The 17,704-nt window shown below is 45.3% G+C and overlaps 1 protein-coding gene across 1 annotated transcript in view; it reads left to right on the top strand.

Annotated features, from left to right (window-relative positions):
* LOC129703927 (inositol polyphosphate-5-phosphatase A) overlaps positions 1-17,704 on the top strand; it is a 537,367-nt gene that overhangs the window by 423,104 nt on the left and 96,559 nt on the right. Inside the window, exon 10 of the mRNA XM_055646645.1 lies at positions 12,181-12,265. Within this exon, the coding sequence (XP_055502620.1) occupies positions 12,181-12,265 (85 nt within the window). The remainder of the gene's footprint in view (positions 1-12,180; positions 12,266-17,704) is intronic.

Raw genomic sequence — 17,704 nt, 5'->3', positions numbered from 1 at the left:
GGTGTATCAATTTTTGTGTGGATGTGTAGTGTTGTTTTGGGCAGTCTGGGTGTATTTGAGTGTCCGGAATGGGGGGGGGAAAAGTGATTGGGATCTTGTGGGGTGGTTTGAGCGGGGTAGGTCATTGCTGTCCTTACTATTGGGGTGTCGTGTTGGTGTGGGGGGGGTGGTGGGGTGTTGTGTGGTGGGGGGGGGGATGGTGCGGGTGGTGGAAAGGGAGAGAGACAGCAAAGAGATAGATGTTGCAGGGGAAGGTGTGTACGGGTGCCAGTGTGTTGGGAGAAGTGTCAAGTGGATCGATAAGGGTGTGGGTGGAAATCATGTGTTGATGTGGTGTCGGAGGGGGGTGTGTGTGTGGGTGTGTGTTTGTTGATAAGGCCGGGAGGAAGTTTTGAATAGTAATGGGGATTTAAAAGGTTGGGGGTGTGGGTGGGGTAGAGTGGGGTGTGTGGGATGTTAGGTTCTGGTAAAGAGACGCAAACTGCATCTGAAAGTCGGGAGGAGTGCGGAGTTTTGGAGGCAGTGGGGAGGTCTAGTGTAGTATTTTTGTGTCAATTTAAATGGGAAAGAGGGGAAGGTAGGTAAGGGAGGGGAAAAAAGAAGGAATCGAGAGCGGAGGGGAAAAAAGAAAGTAGAGGAGAAAGGGATGGAAATGGAGGGGAGGGAAAGGAGGGGGGAAAACGAGAAAAAAGAGATAGGGGGGAAAAAAAAGAAGCGAAAAGAAGGGGAGGGAAAAGAGGGAGAGTGAGAAAAAAAAAAAAGTTAGTAGGGTGAGGCGGTCTTAAGGGGGGTGGATGGGGGTAGAGGCGGGAGAAGTGGGTGCAGAGGGAAAAGGTATTCGGTTTGAAAGGCTGGGTGAAAGAAGGAAGCGGGCGGATGAGTCTAAGTTATGAAAAAAACAAAAAAAAAAAAAGGGTAAGGGAAAAGGCGAGGTAGTGTTGTTCTGCGGAGGATCGGAGGGAGAGGAAGGTAAAGGGAGAGGGGGTGAAAAGGAGGCAAAAAATATTAAAGGAAAAGGTAGTCTTAGAGTTTGATCTGCGGGCGAGAGGGGTCGAATGGAGTTGGGGAAAAAAAAGAGAACAAAGGGGAGTTCTGGGCGGGCTGTGTGGTTTGAAAAGATCGGATTAGTCTAGTCAGTTGCAAGGGGAGGAAGAAAAGGGGACTTACATATCGGGTCTAAGTCAAGTTGCCAAAAGAGAGAGGTCGGAGATGGAGGGTAGTGTTAGAAGATTATATGGCTGAGAGCAGGAGAAGGAGAGTATGTTTAGCAGGAAGGGGGTGACTTTGTTTTTTGTATGTGTGGTAGTGGGGGGGTAGGTGGCGGGTGAGTTGAGGAAGTGGAAAAGTGGGGTGTGTGTGAGGTGGTCTGTGGGTCGACATGGGTGGGTGTGGGCGGGTGGATGCTAGGATAGAAGGAGGCCGAGCGGAGAAGGACAGTCGAGCGGGTGAGTTGAAAGTGAGTTTAGAAGCGTGGGCGATGAAAGCGGGGGGAGGGGGTGCTGTCGCGACGGGGGGAGGGTGGGAAGGACAGGAAAAGGGGGGCGGGTGGGGCGGGGGCTGTCGCAGGTGGAGTGGGTGGCAAGGGTGTTGGGCTGGAGTCGTGTGGGAGCCTGTGGGGTTCGAGGGGGCAAAAGCAAACGGTTAAGGATGGTAATGGGTGGTGGGACTGCGGGAGTTTCAGGGGGGAGAAACAGATGGAAAATGTGCTGGTGGGGAAGGGGAAGCGCTTTTAAAGGTGCTGGGGGTGAGGTGATGATATGTGTGCAGGGTGGTGTGCTAAGAGTTCGAGTGGGATTTGGCAAGGAGCACAAAGCTTGACGCACAGCAGGTGCGTCAGCGTGTTCGGATAGACAGAGTTTATGTGTGCGAACCTGTGCGTCGGAGAGGCAGGTTTTGGGTTTAGGTGTGTGGATCGCTGCCTGTCGTCCTGGTCATAGTGGTTCAGGTGTGGTGCAGGTGTGTCGGCTGTGGGGTTGTCTCAATGTTAGTATCCCCCCCACACATTTTCCCCGGATATTTTGTCCTGGTAATACCCAATGTTTCAATGACACATCGTCTGCTATGATCGTGGTCTCGTCGGCTGACACGAACAAAGTTGACCATTGCTGTCAGTCCACAAGCCTACACTTTATTCTAACAGTGTGCGCCCCAATGTTAAAATGCTCCACCGAAATATCCTATCACAGCACTTTACAATTTGAGGCCAAGTTTTTAGAAGAGCTCCCCACTGCAATGGGATAGAAGCCTCACAACCGCCTCCTATGTTTCCTTCATTAGGAATCTTGTCCATTCCTAGGATTAAGCATTGAATTTGGCTGAAAGCTCTCTCTAGTAGTGTATGTCCTTTTGGTTGTGTAGCAAGAAAGACAAAATGTCGCTAACGTCCATGGGCGTGTCTTCCACGGGGTCCAGAGGGGAAGCCTTTGCTATCGCGACAGGATAAGTAACAAGCAGGGGCCCTCCTCAAAGTACCGCTGACGACACAACGGGGAACATAAGGGATCGTGAGGATGTCGTGCTGTGCGTGTGTAGAGGTGTCTTGGTGACGGGTGGGATGGAGGTGGGTGTGGTTCGGCTGGAGTTTGTGGACCTCTTGGGTCAAGCGCACAGGATCGGGGTAGACTAGGGTTTCGTGGTAGCAGGTGGGGGGGGCTCTCTTCTGGCGGGGCGCGCATACGGTGGCTGAGGAACCCGGTCGGCGCAGTACCCCCACAGAGAGAAAGGACAGAGGACAAAGGAGGGGAGGGAGGAGGAAAGCAAAGCAACCCCCCAGCCAGAAGACACAACACAGCACCAGGGGTTCACACTAGGTTCTCTGGCAGGGGACCGGTCGGCGGGGGGCTCTAGGCCATCTGGGGCGGGGGAAGAGGCTGAGGGACAGGAGGGGGAAACCACAACCGCAGCAGCGAGTCATCGGGGGGGAGAGGTGCTCTCACTAGGGAGCTTCTGCCGATCGCGAAGGAGCCGGTACACCCAGGAGATGTGTGGCACTGAGGTAGGTCAGGGGGGGCGCAAGTGCGGGGGATGGTAGCGATTCAGTAGTCACCTGCTCTAATGTCTCGTAGGGTGTAGAGAGCTGAACGATGTATGTGGTGGTTGGTGTCGTAGGATTTCAGCATGCCAGGGACGTAGAATGGGCGAGGCTATGAGCTGCCACTGAAGATGTGGGGCCGAGACGGAGTGGCTGAAGGCCGCACAAATGTGAGGAAAATGGCGGCGTAAGTGGTGCGCTCGGCTGTGGGGTCTGTGGCGTGCGGACGGAGGCGGAGTGGTCGTCTGGGAATGTGGCTCTGGGTGAGTGTGCCTCGGGCGGGAGAGCACTGCGGGCAAGAGAAAGAGAGAAAAGGGGGGAACGGTCTGGGAATAAAGCAGAGTGGGCTGAGGAAAGTGGAGTCTGCCAGAGGATTCGCCCAGGTGCAAGTCCAGTGGCCGCAAAATCAACACGATCTTTTTTTCGTGCTTTGGAACAGCCAGTTGGTTTTTGTCGAGGCTGCAAACTTTGATATAATGCGAAGCATCGTTGACCTGATTTACTACACATTTGGGTTTCGAATGTTTATGCCTTTAAAAAGCATGTGTTCGATTACTTTTTAACCATTAATTAATGATTGCGGCTTTGCACCACCTCGCGTTGTTTTTTCCCTGTGATTTAGTTCCACTGCTGTTTGTTGTTCTCTGTGGTATCGTATGTCTTTTCTCGTCTTTTGTGTTTACGTGTTTGTGTTGGTCTGTGTTTCTGGGTGGGCGAGATCAGGTGTCGTACTTTTCCGTTTGATGTTCGCGTGTTGTGAAAACGCTATCTTTGGTGCGTCTATTGTACGAGAAACAGACAAGGACAGGGCAAGCGGCCAGCAAAAACTGGGGGTTGCGCTGAGGGTCTGGGGAGGGCGTGGGAATCGTATCTCACAATATGGGGTAGCAGCTCAGGCTGCGGGGGGAAGGTGCGCGGTGGGCGCAGTGTGGGTGGTGGGAAGGGGGGAGGTGTTGTGTGGGTTGTGGTGGTGGGTGGGGGCCGAGCAGGGATAGGGAGGGTTCTTCACTGGGGGCGTGAATAAGGAGAACATCGAGAGCATGGGACCGGTGGAGCGCACCGGGAGCTCTTGTTCGTGCGTTGGCAGGCCATATAAGACTTTATTGGTATGTATCAGGTCGGTGCCGTGTCGCGGCCACTAAAAGGAGGAGGCGGTGGCCCCTGTGTGCTGCTTGGGGAGGGGGGGCAGGGAGAGTGGGTGGTGCAAGGATGGCTGTGTCTCTGAGCTCTGTTGTGGGAGTAGTGTCTAGCATCCTTGAGCGGCATGGGGTGGAGCCGGCGGGGGAAGGTGGATGAGGGGGTTGTGAGTTCTTGTAGGGTGGCCCCTTTTGTGTGAAGGTTGCAGCGGGTGGTCGTGGGGTGTTGTTACAACATCCTCCACAGACGGGAGGGCAGCCGTGGTGTAGCCAGGCGACCGGGCGGCTGCAACGAGTGAACGACAAAATCTCTTCTTTCCGTGCTGGGATCTCAAGGTCTTACTAGATACACGGGGGAAAGAGCCGCGCCGGCCACGGAAAACCCCGGGAAACATCTCCAGAGTACGGTGCGCAAAGCAGCCCCTAGATCTGACAGTTCCCGCCATAAATCACCTTTCATTCTTCTACCCACATAAACCAAGATGGGTTGGTGTCTTCGGTGAAGGAGGCCCGCTTCTCAGAATTAGCAGACAGTCTCGGGTGGGCCAACAAACCGGCGCAGCGGGACACAAGAACGCACTGTCGCTCCTAAAGGGTACGGTTTACCCCGCATCGAAACCGACATGTATTTCCCCATTACTTGCTGCGGCCCCTCCGGGACCGCTGCGTCACCTAACCAACCGTTAACACCAAGATTTCCGGGGTTCGGAGAAACCACTAGAAACACTACATACTAGGAAAGGAATAACTGAGGGATGACATGATTGAAGTTGAAGATTCTGAAAGGGTTCAGAAGTTACAGATAACATATTTTCTCTCGCTGAGATAATCAGAACAAGGGGCTAAACATATAAGTTAGGTATAAATAAATCTAAAACTGAATGTGGGAGAAACCTCTTTACCCAGAGAGTGGTAAGATAGTGGAATTTATCACAACTGGGACAAGTGGAACCAAGTAGCATTAATGAATTGAAAGGGAAAGCTTGTGCAAAATGACTGAAAATATTGGAAGGTGTATTCACAACAGAAGAGATTTCTAAAGATTCATAAACCACTGAGTTAGTAAAATTTCCTTAATTACCGCCCGAGTCGGCGGAAGCTAGTGCTGGGCAACACAGACCAAGTGGTTCTGTTCCATTCTGTTTGTAGTTTGTTTGTTTGTTTGTTTTTTGCACAAAGTCCGCGAGCATTGCCACTTTTCATTTCACTGCACATCTCGTATGTGTATGTGACGAATAAACTTTACTTGACTTGAAGTTCTTCAAACTGAGAGTCAGGGTAGAGGGAGATACGGAGATAAGGATGCGTAAGATGTGAGAACAAGACATCAAAGGGGATGGAGATCAAGGAAAATGTAGAATAGATAGTTGTTAGCTCGGGGATAGGTAACAACAAAGCAAACAGATAAAATGTAGTCGGGGACAGTCAGACAGATCAGAGAACTGGGAAGGGGGAGGGATGGAGAGAGAAGGAAAGCAAAGGTGGCTTGAAGTTGGAGAAGTCAATATTCAAACTGCTGGGGTGCAAGCTGCTCAATCTCATCAGAATATTTTTATCACAAACAGAGTAAATTCCCACCTCAGAACAGTCAGGCACCTAACATCCTCCTCTGCCATTGAAGAAATTGAATCATGTGATTTGTAAACAGTTGACACCCACACATGTAATCCCATCTAATTTCAGTGGGGCAGCCTATTTTTGCAAAGCAGCTGATTACCTGTTACGGAAGGACTTGCAATTTAATGAATTAAAGGGCTTCTTTCTGGTAACTGATTTCCTAAGACCACTCACATAACATTTGAGATCATTTTCCAATCAATTTTTGGTTGGGCCCTTTTCTATCGACTGGAGGTATCTTATACAGTATATATGCAAGTGTGTGGTTTGATTGGGGTTACAGGCAGAACTTGTGGTGGCAGGAACAGTGGAGGGGCAGAATGCACTGACAAGTGGCAAATTTCAGCCATACTTCCTCATTTTGATTTGTATTTCAAAAGGTCCACGACAGAAACGGCAGGAAACCACCAGAACAAAGTAAAGCGAAGATCAAATTACACAACAACGCTTGCTCCCACTCACCTCAGCAACTTAGTTTCATTGAGTTTAGAGATACTGCATGGAAATAGGCCCTTTGGCCCACTGGGTCCATGCCGACCGCCAATCACCCGGCCACACTAGTTTGGTGTCATCCTATCTTCTCAACATTCCCTACACACTAGGGGAAATTTACAGAGGCCAATTAACCAACAAACCTAAATATCTTTGGGATATTGGAGGAAACAAGAGCAACTGGTAAAAGCCCATGCAGTCACAAGGGAGATTGTGCAAACTTTACACAGAGCTGGGATCTCTGGTGCAGTGAGACAGCAGCTCCACCAGCTACACCACTGTGTCACCCTTAAGTCCAACTTTACTAACAAAATTATCATGATAGCATTTTTAATGGCATATACACACTTCCTGTAAAGGCAAGTTGAGCAACATGTCTATTGAAAGTAAACTTAATAAATATTAATAAATGGCGCCAGTGACCCGGGTTTAATCCTAACCAAGGGTGCTGTCTGTGTGGAGTTTGTACGTTCTTCTCATGATCTGTGTGGGTTTTCTCCGGGTGCTCCGATTCCCTTCCACACTCCAAAGGCATGCAGGTTTGTAAGCTATAAGCGAGTTCGTTATTTCCAACTGCGCATGCCCAGGTCATAGGTCACAAGCGAGAAACACTCTCGGCAGCCGTGCCGCGGAATGGACACAGACCTGCGCCTCATCCGCAGCCAGGATTGATCCCGGGTCTCCGGCGCCGCGATCGTTGCCGAACTGCCACTGGCCCATCCCCTCCCCAGTGCCCCCCCCATCCGGGGGCGGCCAGAGACTTCGGGAGTCAGATGGGAGTGACGCACCCAGGCCAGCGTGGAGAAGCAGAGCTAAATGCAGCTCAACTCTGCCTGTCTCGCCAGGTTAACCTACCAGCCCTGCCTGGACTTATGGGAACGACGGCCCAGACTTCCAGCCAGCGCGGAGAAGCAGCACTAACCCCACGGTTCCAGGCTAGTATTTCTCAACTGAACATTGTTGATGTTTGCTGTTGCTTCTCCAGCAACCTGCCAATGCCATTTTCTAGATTCAGCAAGCCTCCAAACCCTAGCCTGATGTCAGTTCCACCAGAGGACATGAGCCTGACTCTACTGCTAAAAATGAATACTCTCTGAGACCTGAAGGATGGCTGGGATGGGAGGCAAGGGATGTCCCTGAGGCCAGTTGGTGCTTTGACTCATTGAGTGCGGCACTTAATCAGTCTGAGCAACTAAATTAGAGACCACTGAATCACTCCTCAGACTGAGCAGTAACTTGCCTCTCCTAGCTACCCAGAGACTGGAAAGTATCTGCTTAAAGAAGTACTTAGCTTCTTTGACCAGGAGATTGCATCGCACAATTGTGGTGTGAATTATGATGAAGAAGAATAGAACAGAGAGTGCCGAATGCTTTGGCTGTCACAGTTTCAGTATTAGTGCTGCCTTTTACATATTCAACGATCACCAAAAATTAACTTGCTACCAAAATAAATGGCAGAATCAAAACTACTTTTGACTGTATCTGTCATTCTCTCCACTCTGTTCACTAACCTTCCTGTGACCTTTATTGCTAGTTTGCATTGCTCCTGGTGACTTCTATTCTGGATTCTTTGCTTTGGGAGGTCAAAGAGACTTTCATTTCATATGGAATGTATGCAAATGTCCCTTTTGTTTGAGCATTCAATAATGCGAGTGCTTTATAAAAATTAGTGACACTTCTGATAAACCCCACTCTTTCTTAACAGCTTCATATTGCATTTGAAAAAATCTCTAATGGCAAGTACCAATTTGTTTAAAATCATTACAGAGTAGGAAAAGTTGGAAGAATAAACTCTTCTCATCAGTGATAAATTAGGTGTTGACCCCGAGAACATCTCTTCTCAGCAGGCTTGAAGAGTCGTCACCTCATTCAGCCTGTTTGACGGAGCTTATTTTTAAAATCTTTTCACTGATGTCAGCCTGGGATGAATTGGCCAGGAGAAGCATGTTTATAGACTGTGTGAAGAACTTTGTCTTTGTGTGGGAATGTTGGTGACACTGTTATGGTTTGCTTGAATGAACTGTGATGACGCAGCTAATAAGGCATCCTGCTGGGTGTCATGGCAGGCAGCTTTCAGACCTCCCACCTAAACTCATTCAACTCCAGCCACTGTGGATAATTTTCTATTCCCAATTCTTCCTCGACAAAAAGCAAAGTCAACTTTCACAGGGAATGTGAGATAAGTACTTCAGGAAATAATCTTGTAAACAAAATGTTACCTTCTGACCTGCAGCTGATACCTTGACTTAGAACAATTGAATGATACAGGCTATCGTATTAGGCATGGCAATTAACTGAAAAGGCGACTGATCCTCCTTACAGAACGGCTACAAAATGTTATAGCAAACCAGAGTTTTTTGGCCTCTGCTGTTTTTTACCGCCGCAGTGTTTGACATAGTTACTTCTGTGCTTTGTGTTCTATTTTTGACTTTTCGAAAACCTATGGTTTACTGGCAGCACTGAATTGGGAGGAAAATGTAAGACTCTAAGCTCTTTCATTATTCCAGTAGCACCGTCTGTCCGTTGACAAATGATTCAGGAAGAAATCTCTCTGAATGGAGTTTGGTTTTATCCCCATTCAGGAAGGCCAAGCCCAAATTTCAAACTGCTTTATCTGCAGAAAGCAGTAGAATCCATCTTAAAATTGTTACCTATTTTTGAAATGTTTTAATTTCAATTCAAAACTTGGATTTCCATTGTTTTCTCCTCTATTACAGCAGGTGACCATTGTCATGTCTATATGGGAAACAATGTAGATTTTCAAATGAGCTACTTAGCAAAATTACCCAGTAATATCTCCCACATTCGGATGCAAATAAAATCCATAAAGTCAAAATTGTATATACTTTTTTTGATTTGAGGAATTACAGATTAATTGATCTAAATGAAAGTATTTGGATGATAATGTGCAATTAAAATCAAACAAAAATGTGAGCAATGATTTAAAAAAATGTCAATGTCAAGCTATATACAGCAATAGTATTGATAACTAACTTAAGAAGTTCACAATTAACAGACACATAGGTCAAAATCTGCTGGGAACAATGGTTGTGTTGAAGAGAATGATGCCTCTTTTTTATGGTATGTTTTTTTGTTTTAGTTTAGAGATACAGAGGCCCTTCAGCCCACGAGTCTGCACTGACCAACAATCCCCACACATTAACACTACCCTATACTGGGGACATTTTTTACATTTATACCAAGCCAATTAACCTACAAACCTGTATGTCTTTGTGGGAGGAAATCGTTCTCAAAGAAAACCCACACGGTCACAGGGAAAATGTACAAACTCCGTACCGACAATCACCCATAGCCAGGATCGAACCTGTGTCTCTGGCGCTTAGTCTCGATTCCATGAGGTTATTGTCTTTTTATCAGGTTCTAAAAGTCCCAGTGTTCTATCAAGTAATGTTACCATGGTGGTTGTATCCTACAGCTTGGTTAAAGAAGCAGTACCACCATGGCGACGTGGCACTACCAATGCTGGTCTCTCAATTTAAAATGAAGTCAGTTCCACTGGAAAGGCCACCTGGTGCCAAATATTACAGATTCAAGGGCAACAAATCTTGGGCATCACGTGAAATATAAATTGGTGCAACCTTTCTTCAGAGAGACTCTGAAGAGACAATGTGCCAGAAATAATTGAAAGTGCACTAAGCAATGGTGAGAGCAATGGGCGTATACGATATAGAGAGCATATTAAAAGAGTTGCTAAAAGTGAGGAACTTAGTTCAAAACAGTATATCTTGTAAATTATCTTTCTTCATCTCAGCTTTAAATACAATAGAGGAAAATAAGCAAAAATCAATACTGCACACAAAATAATAGAAACAGCATGAGGGAAAATAGAAAAATTTATTGTGAAAGAAAATTTATTTTGACATTTGATCACTGTAAATAAATCAATCTGTTAATGAATTCCATGTGAAATATTTATTGCCGTATGCACAAGTACACTGAGGTAGAGGCACACTGAAAATATTGCTTGCAGTAGCATTATCACATGAGCATTGACTCAGAAAACACACAAAAACATAAAAATCATACATAAATTATCCACCAGCATAGAGAAAAAGACTGTGCAAAAAAAAAACTGGCATCAATGCAACATAACAATTAGAACTAGTCCGTGGTTGTGCATGTGGTATTCCCTAGTGTTCTGTCATCAAGGTGGGATCAGGGTTGTGCAGGTCGGGTCCAGAAACCGATGTACCAAATTAGCTATTCCTGGACCGTGTGGAAGGGGCTTTGGTCTTCTGTGCCACCTGCACGATGGAAGCAGCATAAAGAGGGCCCAGATGATTGGGATCCTGGATGATAGATGCCACTTTCTTGAGGCAGAGTCTCAATAGATGCTTTTGGAAGGGCTGTCCCCCTGATTCCATCACTCTGCTACCTCTTGTGTTCCTGTGCATTGATGTTGCTGCACTAGGCTATGATGCAACTGGTCATGATACTTTCTACAGTGCTGTCTAAGTTCTTCAAAATATTTGGTGACATGCCGAACCTCTTTACAGTTCTAGGAACGCAGAGGCGTTGGCACCTTCTTTGTGATTACGTCCATGTGCTAGGCTCGGGGCAGGTCATCTGAAATGCTCACACATAGGAATTTGATGCCGTAAACTCTATTATCACTGATGCACCAATGAAAACTGGCGCATGGTCTCCTGACTTCCCCTTTCTGGTCAATAATTAGTTGCTGGATTTTGTTGATATTGATGGAGAGTTTGTTATGGTTGTGTTCTATCTTTCTCCTGACTCATCACAACCCCCGATTTTGCCAACAGCGGGCTGCAAATTTGTAAATGACGTTGGAGCTGTGCATGAGCCAGACTGTCATGGGCGTAGAGAGAGTAGAGCAGGGGCCTCAGCATGCAGCTCCGAGGTGCTCCTGCTTTGATGATCAGTCAGGAGGAGCTGTTGTTACCAGTCCACACTGATTGAGCTCTGGCGACGAGGAAGTCAAGGATCCATGTCCAGTACTGGCACAGGTTTAAGTTGGCCGCATGGCGTGAATACCCATAGACTTCCCAGCTCCCATGCTGAGAAATCTGCCCACTGAACAGAGACAACAGCTCCATTCAAAGGAATGGGAGTGATCAACTGCCGGGAGAAACGTTTGTGGAATCTTTTATAACTAAATTAGTCCAACGTTTAAATTCTATTTTTACAGTTTTGAGAATTCTAACTTTTAAGAAAAGCATAATATTTTAATTCAGTTTTTAACAATAAGCACATTTGATAGCCGGTGAGGTTGTGAGGCAGGACCTTGCTGGCTGTAGAAGCCTTTGGAGGAGTGCAGCCAGCTGTGCTCACTGAGACAGCTCCTGAATAGCAATAGCCCTTGCTGATGTATTGTGAGCCTGTAGCAGGCCGTGCTCAGGCCTATGCTGGAAGGTAGGACAGCAGGCCCAAGTTTAGTTTAGAGATACAGCGCAGAAACAGGCCCTTCGGCCCACCGGGTCCACGCCGAACAGCGATCCCCGCACATTAACACTATCCTACACCCACTAGGGACAATTTTTACATTTACCAAGTCAATTAACCTACAAACCTGTACGTCTTTGTAGTGTGGGAGGAAAACAAAGATCTCGGAGAAATCCCACGCAGGTCACGGGGAGAACGTACAAACTCCGTACAGATAGCACCCATAGTTGGGATCGAACCCGGGTCTCTGGCACTGCATTCACTGTAAGGCAGCAACTCTGCCGCCGCGCCACCGTGACTGCCCAATTGCAAAGTGTTAATTTTTTAATTAACATTGTTTTATCCAAAGTTCATATTTAAGAGGAAGCCACCTGTGGCTATTTACGTATCATCAACATGACGTTTAAATTATTTAAAATAAATATAAGCTGAAAGCATATGGAAAATGCAATGAGAATTTTTATGTCTTTGCTCTAGGATCACGGACCAACGATACGAGAAGGTGCCGCACTTCCTCTTTGGCGATTTTAATTTCAGGTTGGATTCGAAAGGTGTTATAGAGGTAGGTGTTGCTGTGTGGAAGTTCCTCTGTACTCTTGTGCTGTTATACTCAGAACATAATTTTGTTTTTACCTTCTGGTTTCACAGTAATCTCAGGTTTGGAGTATTTTTAATTCTACAAAGGTGCTTCAGAAAATCAAGTTGTTGTTTCCAAGAGGGCAAATCTGCTGCTGAGGTTGATGTCACAATATGATTTTGGTGTTCATAAAAGATGAAATGAGAATAGTGGAGTGGAGTGGAGGAGGATGATACAATTCTGTTCCTGTATATTTATACCGCAGTTACTTACTGTTTGCAAGTATCACTGAAATCCTTTCTATCACTGCATGCAGCACTCACATGGATGTAGTTAAATATGTTGTCTACGAATGGCCATGGCACCATAATCCCGGTGATACCTGTATCACAAGTGATCCCTGTATTTCAGCACCAACTCCCCCTCCCATTCTGAATCCGACCTTTCGGTCCTGGGCCTCCTCCATGGCCAGAGTGAGGCCCACTGCAAATTGGAGGAACCGCACCTCATATTTTGCTTGGGTGGTTTACACCCCAACGGTATGAACATTGACTTCCCCAATTTCAGGTCGTCCTTGCTTTCTCCCTCTTTCCCCTCCCCTTACCAGCTCTCCCACAGCCTACTGTCTCCGCCTCTCCCATTCTTTTTCCAGCCCCCCCCCCGACATCAGTCTGAAGAAGGGTCTCGACCCGAAATGTCGCCTATTCCTTCGCTCCATAGATGCTGCCTCACCCGCTGAGTTTCTCCAGCTTTGTTGTCTACCCTGTACCAAGGTGGTTCATTACTAAAAGACCATGCCTATCACAATTGCACAGCTGTGTTATCCGCACGTGTATCAAGGAACATAAAATGAAAAAATAGTGTGTATCTAAATTTTCCATGAGAGACAATGTTATTTCATATATTAAATGTTGGGTTGTGATTTGTGAATTCTGCAATGGGGGGAATTTCTGTAACTCGAATGGCCGTAACACAGTGGCCATCGATTTGTGTAAGAGTGAAACGTTGCCTTCATTTTTGTCCCACATCAAGTGGAAAATTAGTAGGGTGGCTATTCTAGACCATGAATGTCCTGGTTTGTAAAGTATTGGGTAATGTCACTTGGAGATTTGTACCATTGTTCTGGGCACAGAGCCCAGTAATATCCTTGCCGCGGACCATATCATTTACAGATAATCGTGATGAATTTGAAAATAAATTAAAGAAGGATCATTAATGGCAAATGAGGGAGAACTTACAATACAAAATGTGTTAAAAAAAAAGCGAGTAGTAAATTAGTAGTAAATAAAGGAGAAATTTCATGACAAAAGGAGCAAAAGAGAGAATATAATTTCCCTTACTGTCAAATACTGCAGGAGAAATATGTGCTATATCCTGCTAGTCTCTGCAAATATGGAAATAACTTCGGCTGGAAGTATTTTTTTCTCTCTAGAGATTAGATGAAATGCATCAAATTGTGTAACAATTTACATATTCTGTAATATTCATTATAACTGTCTGATCAAATTATTTCCCTTTCTTTTATTATAACTAGTAACTGAAAGATTCAGATTTGTGGGTGAGGAATGGGTTTGATATAGTCAGTATGAAAGTGACAAGCAAGGTAACTCGGACCAGAAGGAGCTGCAGATACTAGAATCTGGAGCAAAGCTCAAGAGGTGCAAGAGAAACTCAAAGAGTTAGGCAGCATCTGTGGAGGGAAATGAGAGTCAACATTTCAGTTTTAGATCTTTCACCTGCATAGTCTACATGAAGCGTCCTGACCCAAACCAATGACTGTCCATTTCCCTCTGCGGATGCTACCTAAACCCTCCAAGTTCCTTGTTTTGCTGCAAGTAGTTTAAACAAGTTGGGATGTTAGAAAGGCTTTTGAACTGGTGGAAGTGGTGGAGGCAGGTTCATTGGTATCATTTAAAAATATATTGGCTGGCATATGGATGAGAAGGGAATGGAGGGTTATGGTATGAGTGCAGGCAGGTGGGACTAAGGGGGAAAAAAAAATTGTTCGGCATGGACTTGTAGGGCCGAGATGGCCTGTTTCCGTGCTGTAATTGTTATATGGTTATATATATGGTTAACTAGGCAGTGTTATTTAAAACATTAGAGATGAACTGCAAAATGAAAATCTCATTATAAGTAAAAATATTTTTACTTTGATGATAAGAATCTGTTGAATAAAGACAAGAATGATCTTTATACAAACAAGCCCAAGGATTTTCATTTTGTCACTTATAGGACAGTTGTCAAAATGTACTTTTGTCTGGAGATGCACATGCAGTGATGGCATTAATGGAACTGAACTTTGGAACCAGAGCAACTGGAGATGGGTTTCCACGCATTTCATAATTTGAAGTTAATTGAACCCCACTCATCTGCATACTTGTCGGCTTTACTCACATTTGATGTCAAGTTGACCAATGGCTCACTTACCCATTGTGGCAGTTTAAGGTTGTTTCACATCTTTACCAGCTTCAAACCTGCAGCAGCCTTAAATTTGCTTTTCCCGTGATATGCCGCGATGAAGTAGGATGAGATTACTTCCTTCAAACAATTTCACTCCTTCTCACTGAAATGCCAAGAGAAGTATTGATTTTGGAAACTGTGTTTACACCATAACCACAGATAAATTGCTTCACTTGCACACACATGCTACTGTTGTAATGGGATTTTTATTTATTTATTTGTTTTCAGGATGTGAGCGTTGCCACCCAGGACAGTATTTACTGTCTCTCCTCATTACCCGTAAGAAGGTGGTTGAGGGGAAATTGTTTGAATCACCGTGGTGGGTCTGGTGAAGGTTACACTCATGATGGTGTTGCCGGGGGTTTTCCAGGATTTAACTCAATCAATGATGAAGGAATAATGATATATTTCCAAACCAGAGGCATATGAACTTGGAAAGAAGCCTGCAGGTGATGTTGTTCCCATGTACTCCCTTGGTCCTACCTGCAGTCAGAGGTTGTGAGGTTATAAAAGATTGTGGGTTTAGGGCTTTGGGAGACCTGCCGGAGTAATCTAGGTGAGTCTACTGTGTAAATGGTACACAAAACATCCATGGTCGTCTAGTAGTAGAAGACATGATTGTGTGAAATTGTCAAGTCAATTGTTTCATCCTAGATGATAGCTACATTTATCGTGGCAAGTATGGAATATTTCATTACATTCTTGGCTTGTGCTCTGTAGATGGTGGGAGAACTCTGGGTCCTTTCGGGTCCAAAGCTGAAACACCACCTATCCATTTTCTCCAGAGGTGTCTCCTGACCCACAGAGTTACTCCAGCACTGTGTGTCCATCTCCAGTAGCCATAGAGTTTATTTAGTAGCTCTGATTGTGCATTATAATTAATAGTGGCCCAAGGATGATGATGGTGGGGAGTATGCATTGGTTATGCCATTGAATATCAGAGTCCAATGTGTAAACATCCTGCCTGAAATCTGGAGTGACTCAGCTGCAGCATATTTAAGAAAGATTATCAATATCAGTTTAGATTATAATGTGGCCAAAGTGACTGTCAAGTCAAGTCAAGTCAACTTTATTTGTCACATACACATACAAGATGTACAGTGAAATGAAAGTGGCAATGCCTGCGGGATTGTGCAAAAAACAACAGGGCAGAACAGAACCAGTATTTACATTTTTCTTAAAGACACAACAGTAGTTACGCCCAGGTGAGATCAGAGTTTACAGTCCTAATGGCCTGTGGGAAGAAACTCTGTCTCATCCTCTCTGTTTTCACAGCGTGACAGCGGAGGTGCTTGCCTGACCATAGCAGCTGGAACAGTCCGTTGCTGGGATGATAGGGGTCCTTCATGATCTTTCATGATCATGATTCATGATCACACTTTATATGTTTAAGAAGGAACTGCAGATGCTGGAAAAATCGAAGGTGGACAAAAATGCTGAAGAAACTCAGCGGGTGAGGCAGCATCAGTAGGGTCTCGACCCGAAACGTCGCCTGTTCTTTCTCTCCTTAGATGCTGCCACACCCGCTGAGTTTCTCCAACATTTTTGTCTAACGTCACATTTAATATCTTCCTTTCTGAAACGCCTCAAAGCAACATGACCACAAGAATATTGTTAATAAACACTGCTAATGGTGCTCCTTCCCAAAGGTTAATAATCTTGGAATTTTGGGCTATTTTGTTACATAGAATATGTCTCTGCTCCTTATCCATTCAAGGATCTTGGAGCTGAGAAGCAAATGTCTTTTATCTCAGGGTGAACTGTTTCTGGTATCACTTTATATTGATTTGCAGTGTTCATTATCAGCTAAGTTAGGATTCAATACTCAGGTTGGTCTTATTTAAATTATCTTGATGTATTTTCCTTTTTAAGTTGAGCGAATTGGATTATTGTACAGGAGGCAGGACAACAACTCAGAAGACTCATTGCCCTCCGCTCAGTTTTAACATTTGTTTCTACTCGTTTAGTTTAGTTTAGTTCAGAGATATATTATGGAAACGGGCCCTTCAGCCCACTGAGTCCACGCTGACCATTATTTACCCATTCACACTAGTTCTATGTTATCTCACTTTCTCATCCACTCCCATAAAGTAGGGTCAATTTTACACAGGCCAATTAATCTGCAAATCCACCTCCCATCTTTAGGATGTGGGGGGGAAATTGTAGAAATATTGCATTGGTAACCCACACAGTGGCAGGGGAAATGTGTCACACATACTGTACCCATGGTCCGGATCAAACCTGGGTCCCTGGCACTGTGGGGTGGCAGCTCCATTGGCTGTGCCACTGTGCCGCCTATTAACAATACATAAACTGCCTCTCCCTGCATCACGTTAACATCATTCCAATTAATAAGAAAGATAAATAAAATGACAAAGTCATTTGGTCTGACCTGCCAGCTATTTCTCTGGTTTTGTGGGCTATATTTAGACATAGCACTGGTAGGATGCAGGGAGATTCCAGGTAGTCTTTGAATCCATGTGTTGGAAGGAACTGCAGATGCTGGTTTAAACCAGAGATAGACACAGAAAGCTGGAGTAACTCGGACGGTCATCCCTGGAGAGAAAGAATAGGTGACATTTCTGATCAAGACCTGAGCCGCCACCTAGAATAGAATAGAATAGTTTCTTCATTGTCATTGTAACATGAACCATGTACAACAAAATTTAAAAATGTCAGCCAGTCAGGGGAAATTCCTGACTATTCCTTTTCTCCAGAGATGCTGCCTGACCTGCTGAGTTACTCCAGCTTTTTGAGTCTTTGATTCCATCTTCTTCTCAATTCATGCATAAAATACTGGGTTTTAAATACCTTGGCTTTTTATGGCAACCAATGATGATAACTGGTGTTTGAAATAAATATCTGAATTGTGTACATTTCTGAAATGAAAATAAAAATACTGGATGGATTCTGCAGGTCAAGTGCCATCAGCAGAGAGAGAAAAAGAAGTTGTCAGTATTT

This window comes from Leucoraja erinacea, chromosome 15 (assembly GCF_028641065.1).
Source record: "Leucoraja erinacea ecotype New England chromosome 15, Leri_hhj_1, whole genome shotgun sequence".
In the NCBI taxonomy this organism is placed as follows: Eukaryota; Metazoa; Chordata; class Chondrichthyes; order Rajiformes; family Rajidae; genus Leucoraja; species Leucoraja erinaceus.
This window is presented reverse-complemented; position numbering and strand designations above follow the sequence as displayed.